Genomic DNA, 16,505 nt, shown 5'->3' on the forward strand with positions numbered 1-16,505 from the left:
TAGTTTATATAGCCCTCTTTTAGTTTTTACCCATTAATCATGATACATTAAGCAATATGGGTATTGATGGATAAGTAGAACCTCTATTCGAAGAAGTGTTATGATATTTACTACTTATAGTTAATTTAGTATATAAATACTAGTGCGGGGTATGCGACACATGAATATGTGGCTATCATATGCATGCATCGTATGCCTTCTATTATTCTTGCGTTCTCTATATTTATAGATAGGTCGTTACAGTGGTGCAAGTGCTACCTCTACAGGAGATCGAACTACCCCCAAGCCTGCATCCACCAACTCGCGTCCTGACCATATGCCATAACTGGAAAGCCTCTCTCCTAATGCACTGTGTCCCGTCCAACTGTCTCAGATGAACCTCATGGGTCTTGTTGCTCGTGATGAGAGCATCAAGAGATGATATCCAAGTCCCCTGTGTCAGTGTGCAATGTTGGAGAGTGATAAATGGAAGCTCACGGTCGGCCCTGTGATCAACTCGCTCTCCAAATATAAGTGTGCCAAACCCAATGGTGTGCCTGATGCCCTCGTCGAGATATCTCTCTGGCGGCAACACTCTGACAACCTGTTGTACATCATCTTGCTTTGTTGCACACAAGTACGTACCCTACACTCCTCTGCATAGCACTGAACTCCATGGCACAACTCCATGCACCCCTGGATACCAACGCTCAACGCCATGCCCCAATGTACCATAGGGAATCCCATATGTGCCCATGCAACCATCACACTACTAGTACACCTACCACGAAGCAATCTACACCTCCTCATCTGCCCTGGTAGACCAGAGCGGCCTAACTCCACACCTGCTAGAGGGGATATCTTTGATGTGTTGATCCTCAGTGATTCCTGTTCCTAATACCCTAATGGGAGAATATCGTTTCCATACCATGCCTGGTCTGTTGGCCTACCCATGCCACCTCCTCCCACCAGCGCCTGCCAAAGAATGTTAATCATCTTGCGACCCCATGTGCAACCAACGTGCCAATACAATCAATGGAGCCTGCTCACAAACCGTCTATCCATTAATGCCAACTGGAATTCCCCTAGGGAATGTATGTGCTCAGTCACTGGGCCAGCTACCTCATCAATGTTATATCCATCCCGCATGTTTGATATCGGATAGGGAGCTCCACCTAGATCCCAATGCCAACCTGGGCCTCTAGTGCCCTCTATGTCTAAGAGCTCCCACTGAGCTTTACTCCAGACTATGACCATATCCATGAGTCCAGTCCACTCCACCGAGTACAAGCTCAAAATCTCTTGCCATCCAACCCCAAGAGAGGGATCGAATGCACGAACTCCCGCACATAGAACGACCCCAACATGAGGATGTTGCACCTTGTGCAACTCCGATCGTCTCATCCCACTATCCAGGTCAACACATGAAATCTGACTAGGTAGCTTCATCTCCCTCTCTCCAATGGGCAAAAGTGACCCAATAGTGCTGCTAACCTGGTCATCCCCTTTGGTATGTCTAGACAACTCCGCCTCTCTTAATCCAATGCATAGGGGTGGGCTAATAATGTTGTAGATCCTATCAGTGCGCCTCTGAAGCGAGGTGTGCTAGAATCCCAATATGTGGTCTCTAAGTTGCCCCTCATCAATGGCTAGCCCGAGGGATGGTTGCACATCCTCCTCCATCAGGGGCTCGACATGAGCCTCCAACTGCTCCTCCATAGACAACCCAACATGCGAGACATGCTCATCAATCAATTGTAGGTGGTTGTTGTTCTGGAGCTCTGTCATAGACCGAGATGCCTCATCAATGGATGTGTGCTCAACTACCTCCTCCAATCTGTTTATTGGGGCTATCAAAGGAAACTTCAACAAGGGTGACTCATGTGTCACACTAGGTGTATCCTCGTGCTCCTCCTGCATGCCATTTGCCTCATGCTCAACCGGCTGGAACGTATCTAGATGAACTCCCTCCTCCATGGGTATGTTCTCTCTCCCCTCGTCACTACCTTTGCCTCCCATCTTCATCTCTGCAGTATTACTACTAGTGTTTCGTTTAACAATCATGCTCCTCTTATTTTCTTCATTTGTCGGTCGGAAACTACTATTTCTTCTTGCTGACAACCACTCTTCAAGAAGCCCCGCCAGTCTCGCGATGCTCCTATTAACATTTTCAAATTTCTCCTATTGAGACATTTGTGGGCATACGTTCAATCTAGAGAATAACGTGGGACTAGTGTTTCAGCCTCTGAAATTCTAGTCTACAATAACACTTGAGCATTTGTGTGATTTAGACCCATATTTGGCCAAAATTATGCTTTGATACCACTGTAATATTCCTAATGGAAATATACAATGTTAAACAAAGCAAACATAGCAGAAACACATGCAAAAATTTATAGCACATTTAACAGCTGAAAATCTCCATGAATTGCGTTGATCTGAGCCATTTTCTTAATAAATAAGAGGGTACAATGTGGTGCTGGAAAGAGTGCTCCTGGGCTTGCTCAAGGCAAGCTAGCTAAACCCAAATGAACAATAAGAAATCCCTCTCAAATTTGTTGTTGCTCTCTCCTAGCTCTGCACTGAAACTACCTAGAGAATATGTTGTTGGCTGCAATGTGCTACTACTAGGGCCTCCTCAGATGCTCAGAAAATTCCAAGAAATTAACCCCGAGCTCTCCACCAATAACCCATAAAAACCCACAAAGGAATTGGCCAAATGTTGACCTTGGAATTTCGGCCCAATTTTCCCCTAGCTCCTCTAGGCTCTAGCTATTGGCTGAGTTGGGGCCCTTGTTTGACCCCTCAAATCTGCCCAGAAAATTTTGCCAAATTAATCTTGGCCTCTCCTCAATAAACCCAGAAAAAACCCAAAAAGGGTTTGTCCTAGTTTTAACGCTCCAAAATTGACCCCCAAATGCTTGGCCCTCCACAAGCAAAAGATATAACATGTAGCAAATGTTGTGTTTGCTGCTCCGCCAAAATGCTGGAAAAGCCCCCACAACACTTCCCCGGACTCCACCTCAAGTTTCAGCCCCTAACTCCCTTCACTCCACAACCTCCAAGTGTGCCTCCTCCAAGAGCTGCGCAGTCCCTGTACTATTGTTGTCAATTCTCTCTGTTGACCACTACGTGTCAACTACCCATAGCAGTACACTCCCTTTTTTCGCAAAAGGGTAGCGCTTGATCGTCATGTCCGTGCCATTCGACTATCATCATCAGCCCGATCATGTTATGTCGTAAGCCCAGTCTGCATGTGTAAATTGTAAATAATCTTAGCAGATTTGTGTCATATATGTAATTACCTAGGTAAACCTAATCTTCTAGTGATGATCTACGTTCCGGAAGGTTTTTTGTCTCACCGATCCATGAACGGCAGAGTTTTCCTTCAGCCTAATCCCAAAGCCGGAATGGATTTTGTCATTAGAATCTTTGGGAAGTCCTAGTGTGCTAGGTCGAGTCTATGTAAAAGTGATTTGGGAATAATCCTAACTATTTGGTTAGGTTATTACAAATCGCTTGATCTACTAGATTATATTTGTGTCGCAGAACTGGGTGGTCTATGAGGGTCTATGTCAAATGGGTTTCCCCCCCTTGAGATGTAAAAATGTAAAAATCTTGATGTAAAGTGTCTTGGGTGTTAGAAAAATAATTAAACCCCTCATAAATCCTAGGTCCTAGGTGATTTTTCCAAAGGCTAAGTTCGAGGGTCCCTTTAAATTAAAAAATTAAAAAATAAAATCAAATAAAGATAAAAAATAAAAATCAAATAAAATAATAATAATAAGTCAAAATTTTGAAGAAATAAATGCAAAATTTTAATTTTTTAATATATTAAAATGCATTTGAAATTTCGACGAATGAGATTAAAAGAGATTTTGATCCTCATGGACGGTCGAGATTTCTTTGACATGGATCACTCGAACTAGCCGTTGGGAATTTTTTCTTTAAATAGGGTGTCAGGGGTCATTTGAGATATTCGATCTGTGAGTCTTGTGCTAAAGAAAGCTCTCTTGTAGTCATTTTTCATGTGCAATAAAGAAAGACTTTGGGGTTGAAATCTTGCTGGTGTTACTCTTCCGGAAATGCTGTAAGATGTTTTATTTTTGTGCATGATTTTAATTTCAGCCATTGATGATAGCTTTATGAAGAGTGATTTAAACACAAGTATCTTGTTTAGTCGCTAGGGTTTGAATGGTAGTTAAATTTCTAAATATGATGGCAGGTATCTCCATTAGATCTGGATTTTAGTATCGTTTTCTCCCTCTTTGTTAATGGTTGAATTAAGCTGTGCAGGAAATCCTTGATTTGAGTTTAACAGGCGTTCGGGGAAGTTCTTGGCTGAACCAGCCAACTCCCGGATTGCATTTTCTGAAGAGCCCAGCTAGTTTTGATCCTGGGCTTATCATTAGAATTTTTGTTGCAGATGCATGAAGGGTTTTCTGAAGCACCTCATATCGAACTTAAAATTTAAAAAAAAAAAAAAAAAAAATTGTGGCACACTGATAAATCTGGCTACTTAGAGCCTTCGATCTATGAATATTGTAATTATTTAGTTGGTTTTAGGTTTTTCAAGTTTTTTTTTTTTAGTTCCATTCTTGCATATATTTTTCTGGGTGTTTGTTTTCATCATTACAGGTTGCATATCTGAAGGTGAGCTTCAATCTTGAAGCCAGATCTAAGCCCTGGAGGGTAAGATCTGGCCTCAGAACTAGTTCAGTTTTTTGCAGGTGTACAGTTCTGCTGCCCAGCGTTTCGTTTTTGCAGGAAAATTTTTCGAAATTTTTTTAAAGATTGTTGCCAAACCCTGTTCTCAGTAATCTGTCAATTCCACGCAGCTCATATCGCTTACCACACCAAGGCACAGCTATCCTTCTCCCTAGGCAATTGCTTCTGCATTTCTGCCAGCCCTTTCACGCAGACGTCATCGCCATTGTTCCTTGCCATACGGTTATCTGTGTCCCCTCTTCCTATGCGTACCACTCCTGCACGCTGCCTTCTTCCTCGCCGATCAGCTCTCCCTCCATTGATTTGTTGTTCGAGCCATCCCTCACCCGCAATCAGTTTTCTTTCACTGCGTCATGGCTCCTTGCTCATCCCCTAGCTGCCAATACCTACAAAACAATTTACCTATGTCCCTTCTCCCCTCGTTTTCTCTGTCGTCCCCGTTCCTTGCTCCCTTCCGCAGCTTCTAGGCCCCTCTGGTATACTCGACAATCCCCTCACGCCTTCCCTCCACCATCTCAACCAACCTACACACGCACTCACCCTCCTCTCCGTCCATCACTACGGCTTCCGTCCATCACTGCGGCTCTAGCTCAATCCACCACCCCTCTGCGGCTCCAGCCTACCTGCACTGCTCCACTCAGCTCCATTCACGCTGCCGACGATCCTTCTTCACACCTACAAAAGAACTAAACCCTTCATTGCTACCATTCATTGCAAAGCCTATCTTCGATTGCCATTTCCGCCCTTGACCCTACCTGCAAACACGCTAAGCTTTTCATTGTTTAGTTTAATACAATTAGGTTTTATTTTATTTTTTTAGAATTAAATCGAGCTTCTTTTTTTTATTTTTTGTATGTATGTGGGTAGATTTAGTTAACATTTCGATTTTAATGTGTTAGGGTAGATTTTTATAATATTTATTTAGCTTTAGAGTTAGACCTTTTTTTTCACTTTTGATTTATAGTTTTAGTCTTAGGATTAGATATTTATGAGGATTAGTTTAGTTTTATTTCAAATAATCAAAAATCAATAAAAATAAAAATATATAACAAAAAATAATAATAATAATAATAATAATAAAATTTTAGATTTGATTTAGGTTTTAGATTTGAATTTTTATTTAGATTTAGTTTTGTTTTGATTTTGATTTTAAAAATAATATAAAAATATAAAAAAGCAATAAAAAGTCTCTTTTAGTTTGTTTTTTATTAGGCTTTAGTTTAGATTAAATTTTAATTTTAGTGTTGTTATATGTTTAGAACTTTATATCATAAAAATTAAAAATATATATATATATATATATATATAATCAAAAACAAAAAAACAAAAAAGTCATAAAAAAAATTTTTTTTTTTAGGTTTTGGTTTGGTCTTATTTTAGAATTTAGTTTTTATTAAAAATAAAAAATATTTAAAAATTAAAAAGTTTTGAAAAAAGACTAATTAAAAATTGGAAATTCCTTTTGATGTCTTTTTTCTATTGTGGGATTAATATTTGTCATTTTTATATACTTAAATGAGCTTAAGTTTTATCTGAAGATTAGCTATCTGAAAGTGATGAATCATTTTATGAACTGGTTAGCATTTGAATTTCATGGTTGAATAATGAATTTTGATCTTTTGAAGTTTAATTGCTAAAGCTCTGTGCATCTTTTGAATATCTTGCATTTGGTGAAATTAATCATCGCTTGGATTATATAATGCTCGTTACATGTTGGATATTTTGTAAATATTTTCAAGCGATCGTTAAATTACTTCATAAACAGCGGCAGCTAATTAATTACTTGGTTTTAGTTGACTCCATAAGGCACTGGTATTAATCATTTTTGATCAAATTATAAATTTGAGCCTTAATCTAGTATTCAATTGCCTTGCTGTGTCTCCCGAACCGGATGGTTCCCAGTGGGTCTTCCTTTTTCCCATAGAGTCTACCGCTCTTAGCCTGCTATAGGGAGACAGCTTAAATGGAGAGATCAGGGATCAAGGTGACAGCCCTCGGTCTGGGCGTTGTCGCGCTGCCTAGACAATCTGTGTGACAACACTCTCCACAAACTCGCACTCCCTACGGTCGGTATGAACTAGTATAGGTAGGACTCCCTCCTTGCGCTGACACTCGAAGTCCACCGAAGCAAGGGTTGAGATCTCCACTCGTAAACACTCGTGTGCTAAACAGCACTGCAGACTTGGCTTCAACTCAAGCGTGTTATGTCAAAGACACAATTTCTGAATAGATGAATGAATGACCAAAATGAGTGTCTCTTGCTCTATTTATCAAAGAGCCTCCAAGATGCCCATGTGATCCCAGCTCGACTTTCCCCACCAACTTCGCTCCAATGAGAGTGTCTTCCACATGTGCGTCTTAATTCTCCATGGGGTGGCCCCCACGCTCCACTAAAACCACAATATTTCCCTTCCTTCCTAATGTTTGGGCCCCCACTTAATACCAAAATTCATGTGGGACCTCTGAACCCACATCTCCTAAGTGCAAACATAAAATAGGACAAAATTGGGCAAGATTGATATTTCCCTTAACAATATTGCTAAGTGGGAATATCACAAACTCAACTTTCAATTTCAACACATCAGTTAACTACAATCTACCTCGTCCTAATTTTTAGGAATTGATTCCTAAATTATAAGAACTTGTCCTAATTTATAGGGAATCTCCTAATTTCTAGGAACTCGAGTCATGCACAAGAAGGAACTCATTCTGGCTCCTATTATTAAGGCACAAATCAAGGAACCCTCTTCTCACTAATATTTTCAACACTTTCCAATGAGCCATTTCTTACCATTCAAATTTTCATAAGATTTCAGATATGGAGTCGCCCGGGTGAACTTGAAATGCCTTGAGAGATGCTTGCTTCACCCTACAAGCATTGACTTTGAAGTTCAAAGAAGATCTAGGGCTTCACTATTCCAATGGAGTCGCCAAATAAGGATCTATATTGTCGTTAAGGAAGAAGGTGACTATTTCATAAAGGTAGACTCACTTCTTCCTCGGCAATGGCACCAAAAATGTTACCACGCAATCTGGCAGGGCCTAAAGAGGGAAAGCCTAAAGGACAAAAAGCTAGATCAAGTGCCAACAATGGGACAATGGCCCACTGTCACCACAGCCAAGGTCCCTTGTTCTTTACGGACTTTCACCGATGGGAGAAGCCCGATATGATTATGATCACCTACAATAGATATTACAGGGTTGAAGGTACAAGGTGATGGAGCTAGAGCTCATTCGAAAGAGAGGATCAATAAAGGTATGATGCTTCATAGAAGCAAACCTCTCTCTAAGAAAATCCCTAGAAAAGAAGGCACAAGACCTAGGGTTTTGAGCTTTTTCGATGGTAATATGTATTCACAAGGTCAAGGCCTGAGAGAAAAGGCTTCTTATGATTTACTTCAACAAGTACTAAGCTCATACAACCTTCAAGGAAGTCCTCAAGTTGAGGGAGAAGAACCTAGGGTTTCCCTCTTGGAGCAAAACCTAGGGCAAGAGATTTTATGGATGAAACTCGAGTGGATGCCCACCAAACTTGGAGCATAGGTAGCTTAAACCCTAAGCTTGATGTTTAGCCTCTCAAATTCCCGAAAAATCTCCTCCCTAAAATTTCGAAGCCCTACATTTTCGCCCTAGCCTAAAAGGACTGAATTTTGAGAGGGAAAATTATGGATGAAAAGTAAAGACGAGCACCAAGGACTTGGATTAGTGCCTTGTCCTTTGGGCATATGGAGCCTTAGGATGTTCAAGATGAGCTAACTCATCTCTAAGAAGGCTTTAAAATGATGCCAAGGTACCACATTTAAACATTTACCTACTTCAAAGATAATGAAATTTCATGAAGAGTTCAAGAATTTCCTCCACTAGGAACATTCATTGCATGCCATGCATTGAATAACATATGCAATACTCAACTAGAAGGTCTTCCAAAATTAATTTTCAATAATTAGGGCACAATTAACACATTCTAGAAGCAGCAATTCCATGGATTAGAGAAATTCAAGAGAAAAATTCCATCAACATTAAGCACTTATAAGATGACATGCAATATATCCATCCAAGATCCAAGAAATAGCTCCAAAGAAGAAATGTGAATTAGCTCCAAATGTCAAAATGCATTCCAAAATTTTCTCCAATAAACAAAGAAACAAGTGTGAGTTCTTATCAAGAGATCTAATCCAAATGTGATGATGATATCTCACAAATGAACCTAAGTTCTATTTATATGAGTCCTCCTAAATCGAATTTAGCCTATTAGCCCCCAAAATATTATAATAATGAACAAGATACATGCCTTGGTTACAAGCCGACCAAGTAGCTTTTACAAATTATGAATTAGCCATCCAAATGCTAGCTGAGTTGATGATGTCATGCTAATGCAGGGCCATTGGAGGGCCACGTTGAGTCCTCTAGGTGCCAAGATGTGAGAGAGGGCTCCATAAATCACAAACTAGGGGATGGCCCCTAATTCTCCATGCAAGTCATCATGTGGGGCCCCAAAGTGGGTTTGGGGCACAAATGTTGATCTCATGGGTCTCTTGATGATAGAATAGCCTATATGATGCTCCAAATAAGGGATCTGATGATGGTGCTTTCCCTCCCATGTCTCAAGGGTGAGACAAACCTCCTTTGGGCCTCGGATCAGTTGCCACTCCATATGGTACGCTAGTTGGGCACACTAGTCCAAGTGCATCATCTCATGAATAATGTGGGGCAATAAACAAACTGTTGAAGGTGTTGAGGCTGCCCATGGTGTGAAATGATGCTTTGCACATGATGGGAGTCCCATGGCTCTCAACGCATCCCCTGGGGTGTCAATATGATCCTCTAGTGGACATGGGCCCCAATTAAGTTACCCAGCCCATGATAAAACCACTTGTCAATTACATATAATGTTCAATGAGCATCTTCACCATCAGGTACAATAATTCATTAGTGCATCTAAGTGAACCAAGCTTGTTTATCAAGGGCATAAGCTCGTAAAAGTGTCCCTAGGTAGGAGTGGCTAATAAATAGCCCTATTAGGTGTTCCCAGCCCCTAAGGGGAAAGACAATTCCTTGGTACATCCGTCATTTGACAGGTGTCATGTGAACGATGATGGATGGATGGGGACACGGGGGTCTCAGGGCCAAATGCCATGGGTTCAAGGGTGGAAATGATGAGGGATGTCCACATATTGGGTGTATAGATGTAGGAGGGAGCAATTGTGGATACATGAGTTACCCCGGCCTTTGTTTTTCCACCCTTCTTTATTTTCCTTTTTCCTTTTCTTGATTTTTCTTTGCATTCTTGCTTGGGGCTCCGAGAAATCAGAGCATGTTGTGAATGATACAAAACAGTGATTACCCCCTTAAGGTGGGGCAGTTCATCACCCACCAGGGGTTGGGACGTGCATGGGTTCCTTTAATGATGCGGGGGCACTCACGAGGCCCTAGGAACCAGGGTGATGGCCATAAGGATATGGGGTAGACCTCATGTTTGGCTTTTGCCCACGTGATATATTAAATGTCCCAGCCATATTTTTGCATTTTATAATATTCTTTTCTTTTGTTTCTTGCTTGTGGCCATGCTATGCTTTTAATGTTTTTTAGCTGCATCAACCTCCAGGTCAACATTTCTAGACCCGACCTACAAATGTGGACAAGGGGAGGGGGTGTGCCAGTGCCTTGTGGACCCAGAGAAGGAAAATGAGGGCTTGTAATGTGTGGAGGGGAGTGAACAATGTGGAATGGGAAAATGGGACCACACTACCAAAATTATGGTTTCTTAAGTCGTGGCCTTCCTAAAACCATAGGTCAATAGGGGAGATCCCACGGAATAGGATTGAGGATTAACCACCCATTTAAAGTGAGGTAACAAAACCACAGCCAAAATGCTTCCTTCTTCCAATTCACCCAATAATCCATGCCCAAATGCCTTAGAAAAACAAGCATAAGTACCTAATCGCACAATGAAAAACATACATTTTGGGTTGGATTGCCCACCTTATAACATATGCTCTGGACAAATGACAAATGGACATATGACTGATGCAAGGAGCAGAGATCAAATGGCACAATATATCAGCTACATCAATGGTTGTCAGGGGTTGTTGGCTGCCGGCTGAAGAAATATCTAGGAGAAAAATTCTCCTATGGGGTCACCCACTTTTGGTGGGTAACAAGTACTAGGGTTTTGGTGTTAATGCCAGTGAGATGTTAGGGTTAGGGTTTGTCTTAAGAAGATAAGGGAAGATATAGTTTGACAGAAACCCTAGAGAACTAAGGGGAGCACTTGTTCTTAAGGTTCTTGAGAGATAAGAAAACTAGTGTTTCATGGCATTTGGAAACTCTTGTATGACTTGGTGTGGAGAAGATAAAGGGAGACAATCTTGTTGTCTCTTGTACACTTGTGTGATGCAAGTGTAGGTGCCAAAGAATGCTAGCCAGTGTGAATGCTAACTTTTTGTGGATCTTTGGTTGAGAGTGATTCCCAGCTAGGAGTTGGTGGCCAGGGTTTTGTCATGGTTTTTAAACTAGGGTTTGAAAAGCATTGGAGAAGTCCTAGCTTGTGACAAGCATGAAGAACTTACTTGTACCAGCTTTGAAATGTACTTGTAACTCCATCTTAGGTATATATGAAGAGTTACCTGTTGTCCAAACTCTGTGTACTTGCAGATTTGATTTTCAGCACATTCTCATGATGATTGAGTATTTTCAACTTTCTAGTGCTGGTTATGCATGTTGATTCAACGTAGCAATGAATAGATTTTGTTAAGTTATTTGACAAACATATATAGGCAAAGTGGGTAGATTTACAGCTGTAATAAATATTTTATTATTTTCAGATCTGTTTTAGTGTTAGAAAGTGATCCCTAAATGCTGGAAAACATTTCCTTTGAAGTATAATTGTTTAGTGTTTATTTCACTGGCCCACTTTATGTATTTGGTTGGACAGAAGTGAAATATATATGGTTGCAATTTATATATCAGATTCAGTCCTAAGGCTCATGAAAGTTGACTGAAAATAGACTCACAAAGCTTTAAGCTGGAATTTCTGAGTTTACTTTAAAAGCCATTTTGGAAAATTCCAACATTCCCTACCTTGTGGCAGTGTCACAGGGTTCGGCGAACTTAAACCTTCAGGTTCAAAATTCGGCGAACCTCAAAAAAATTTTGAAATTCGTTCAGGTTCACCGAACCTGAAAGTTGAACTTGAAAGTCGAACCTGTTCAAACTCGAACCCCATTCAAACTCGACCCTGAAAGCGAACCTTAAGCCGAATTTAATCGAATTCGAAAATTTTTTGTTAAGGTTCGAATTAGGTTTGGCAGTTATCTGGCGGGATATGCGAGTTCATCTGTGATGCCACTAAATTCAGCTGGATCTGCGGATTACCACCGCTGGATATGTGACCACCTGATATGCGAGTTATCATGGTTACGCAGATTATAACGGCATAATATGCGGATAATTAAATTGGAAATGCGAGTTATTGTGGTTATGTGACCACTCGATACGCAAGTTATCAACTGATAGGCGAGTTATTAAATTGGAAATACAAGTTATCATGGTTACGCGGATTCTAACGGTAGAATATGCGGATAATTACCCTCATAAGCGAGTTACCAACTGTTGTTATGCATACTATTCCAGGATACACGGATTATCACCTCAAGATAATCAGATAATTACGTTGATATGCACGTTTTCTGTCAGTTTATGAGAGTGATATATCTTTGTAATCTCCGCACAACATGCGGATTATCTCTCGTTGTGTGAAATATTCATGTGAAACACGAATTATCAACCCTAGATATGCGAGTTATCAAATGTTATGCGATTTATCACCAGAATACGCGAATTATCATCTAATAAACGAGTTATCAGTGGATACGCGGATTATCATAGCAAGATAAGCAGTTCAATACGCTGATAAACGCGTTATCTCAGTTATTTATGCGAGTATTTTCAGCCCGAAATGCTATTAATCACCGCGTATCTCCCGGATATGGAGATTATCTGGCAAGTGTACGAGTGACCAGTGTCCGTTTTGCTGGTTTTTCCGCTGTGCCAATTCTCCATGCAATTTATGCGAGCGATCTACATGAGTTCTTAATATAGTTTTATTGTAATGTGTATGTTTAAATTTTGATTATGTTTTAGTTATGTGATTTTTTAAAAGATTACTAATATTTGACATTCATTTAAAATTTGGAGACTGAAAATTATGTCATTTCCTTTTGCAAACTACTATTGTGTATGTTTACATTTAACTAGATGTTAGAATGATTGCATTATTCATGTATGTTTACTAATAAGAATTTGTATTCATGTGTTTATGGATCGCTTTTTGAATTTTTTATTATTTTGTCATATACATATATTGAAAAATATGTATAGTCGAACCTAATTTCCAACCTCATTCGAACCTGATCGAAAAATTCGAATTCAAATCGAACTTAATCATTGTCGAACTCGAACTGTGTGACATTGCCTTGTGGTACCGATTGTAAGAACTGCTTATAGGCAAATTTTCTAATTTCTGGCAAGAGTACAAAGGATTTCACTAAAGACATAAGACACAACAAAAAATAATCAAAGTGGTTCTCCAATTCATTTTTACCATCATTGCTTATTATCAGAAATAAAATTGGTTTTAGAAACATTTAGATCGGTGTTCAGTGTATGAGGCTGGAGTATATCGAGAATCCAGATTCTAATGTTACCCTTACCTTGCTCCCAAAAAGGAGGATGATAGCCACTGATAAGCGCCAACGAAGACTTGGATCCCCTGCTGCCAAATTCCATATGTATGATAAAACCTGCATATTCCCAGCATTCATATATCAAAAATAGACTATTTATTTTCACCTGAAAATAGGTCATGATGTCTGCAGTCTAATTTCCACATATAATTATGTTCACATAGATTCCAACAATAATTACCAGATGACTTACTTGGCACATTATTAGTAAGAATCTAAGATTTAGGGTCCTGAAAGACAACTCGAGGTGAACCAAATTAGTATCCACTAATTTATGGATTTTCACTTAATTGTTGTTAGTGGGCAGAGCTAAAGTTTATGTGGATTAAACTAAAAGTCCCTTGCAAATTAGGGGCTACAGGTTCAGTCTTTTAGTTGACGACGGTACATACTATCCGTTCTAACAGACAACATTCCTATGAATTCTCCGTAGTCCATTAGATCTTAAAGTTTCTCTTGACAGCCTAATAACTAAAACAAAAAATGCAAACCTTGGGACCATAAGCCCCTGGTAAAGAAATTTGGGAGCCCCCATCGGTGTGAATATAAAAATATCTTTACCTAAATTCAATTGGCTTTCACTAGTGTTTTAGTTCACTGTGGTACAAATTTGTCAGGTCCCTTCATGCAGGCAGGTACATTTGACAATGTACAAACTGCTTTATAATTTTGTCTGGCTTCAAACAGAATATTGTCAAGAACTCTACTCCAAATAAAGTTCACAGTAGTTAACAAATCCTATGATTTTCGTAAATTCTTAAAGTACATGGATGTTACCTCCCACTAGATTTTCACTGTTTCTATTCTAGCTTAATTTGTAAGAAAATAATCTAAATCGGTCCCAATGCCAGTCAGCAACTACTTTGCACATACAGGCAGATTAAAGTCCTCATCAAAGACTCCAAATAATGAAGTATAGTGGCGACTGCACAATGTTCATCCCGCTTAACCTTCTCTTAAAGATAAATTTAGTCATATACAGCTAATTATGAATCATCCTACAGTACCTCTCAAATATTTTTAACATTTTCAGGGGCTCTGCACTGTATCCTCTTAATGTTAATGTTTCTCTCACAAGGCTAAATTTAACAAATTAAGATTAAATTATGCCCTTATTATAGTACCTTTTCAGGGCCTTAGAATAGTACGGACCTTTGACTATTGATGGTAAATTGAGATATATTGAAGTAAATTTGGTATGTTTTCGAAGTAAATTTTGAGCTTAATGGCCTGCAGACTTATAGATTAATGCAACAATGCTTTAAAGCAACCTGCAGAGGATTCTCTGTTAATATTTTGTATGCTGACTAAATAGTATGGATTTAGTTTGTCACTGTAGATTAAAAATTAATTTATTCCGCCAGAGCAATCCTTAAGTGAATGTAGAGTTTAAGCACCGCAAATTTCTGACTATACATCATAAATACCCTTTAGCTCCTCCATTGTTTCTTACTAGCGGTTCACACAAAGAATTGATTAAATTTACGCGACCTCCGGAAAAGATGCGAAAACTGAAATTATTTCTAGCAGTGCTGATTCCAGTAAACATAAAAAGATGCGATTATTTATAGTGGTGTGAGAAGGCGCCATTAGGTTCACGTACTTGTACAAAAGAACCATTCGCTGGAGGATCCGGAGGGGGAGGAATCACAGCTTTGTGCAAATTGGCTTCTCCAACTATACTTTTCCAGCTGCTGTTGATGCCAGAACTGAACGCCCCGGAATTTGACTCTCCAACGCTTTGAGCTCGTAGATGAGAAAACCGCTTATTATGCAAAATTCTTCCAGATGAAATCCTGGAGCATAACAGCTGTTTGCCCAAACCATTTCCAAGCTTGGAATTGAGGAGAGCAGTTGAAAATTTGCTCGTTTCTACGGAACTTCTAGCATTGCTGATGTTGCTGATATGGTGTCTCAGTAACAATTGGGACGCCATTGATGCACAGGGCATTCGTCGAGTGGAGTACAATTCAATTCAAATGAAGTTCCATTTTAGTTTTGCCATTTGATTTGGGTCGAGCGATTGCATTTTAGTTTTGCCATTTGGTTTGGGTCGCGCCAATTGCTCGTTGACTCCCGACCGCACATGTTTGCACGTATAAATCTTCAACTTTCTCAAAATTAAACATCCGACAGACAGATGATGTCACTTTAACCATGAAATGGAAGACCAGATTACCATTTTATGCATGTTTTAGGTACCTCTGGAGCGTTGGGTGCCCTGTTTTTTTCATCCCTTTTCAAATCGTTAGGGAAAATATTTATGGAATATTTGATAAGTTCCGATTGAAAGTAACTCAGTTACTCGACAGGTGGGAGAAGTTTTCACAGATATGTCATGAGGTTTAAAAAATAAATTTATTTAAATGTAAATTTGGATTTATTAAAAATAAAAAGAATAAATATGATATAATGTTAATAAAATAATTTTATTTTAATTTTAATTTAGATGTATTGTGAACAGAAGATCTTAGGGGTAATGTGTAAATGTATCTTAAGTAGTAAATATTTTTACATCATGGTTTAATATATTGAATTTATATTAATATATCCAATTTATAATATAAAAATTGGTAAACATTTAAGTAGCGACAATAAGTTAAGATTAATTTTACTTTATAAAATAGAATAATGATTATGTAATCATATTTAAATTTAATTAATAAGCACATAAATCTACAATATAACAACATTCACCTCTACTATGTCATAGATATTATCAACTTGTAAATAGGCTTTGTTACAATATCATGGGCCAATACCATGGCTCATCAATACAACATGCCCAAAAATCATCTCTCATTTCACATTCAAAATATTTTATTTGAATTTATAATTTTTTTAATTAAATTTAAAAGTAAAAATATTATAATTACTTTTGAGATATATCTACACCTCTATCACATGAAAATATATAAGATATAAATAGTAGCTACAAATTAATATTCATTTCACCATATAAATTAAAATAATAATTTTGTAACTATATTTAAATTTCATTAATAAGCACAAAGAAAACTTAATATTTACAATATAACAAGATTTTTAACCATG

General features: G+C 38.8%; 1 protein-coding gene across 1 annotated transcript in view; it reads right to left on the bottom strand.

The window, feature by feature from the left end:
- LOC149222480 (uncharacterized) overlaps nucleotides 1–15,686 on the bottom strand; it is a 79,191-nt gene extending 63,505 nt beyond the window's left edge. Inside the window, exons 1-2 of the mRNA XM_089387608.1 lie at nucleotides 15,055–15,686; nucleotides 13,419–13,508 (exon numbers count right to left, since the gene is read on the bottom strand). Of these exons, the coding sequence (XP_089243734.1) occupies nucleotides 13,419–13,508; nucleotides 15,055–15,402 (438 nt within the window). The 5' untranslated portion in view covers nucleotides 15,403–15,686. The remainder of the gene's footprint in view (nucleotides 1–13,418; nucleotides 13,509–15,054) is intronic.
- Between the last annotated feature and the right edge of the window lie 819 nt (nucleotides 15,687–16,505).

The sequence above is a fragment of the Pinus tabuliformis genome, chromosome Q (assembly GCF_031772625.1).
Source record: "Pinus tabuliformis cultivar Carrire ecotype Pingquan chromosome Q, CPIR1, whole genome shotgun sequence".
Taxonomy (NCBI): domain Eukaryota; kingdom Viridiplantae; phylum Streptophyta; class Pinopsida; order Pinales; family Pinaceae; genus Pinus; species Pinus tabuliformis.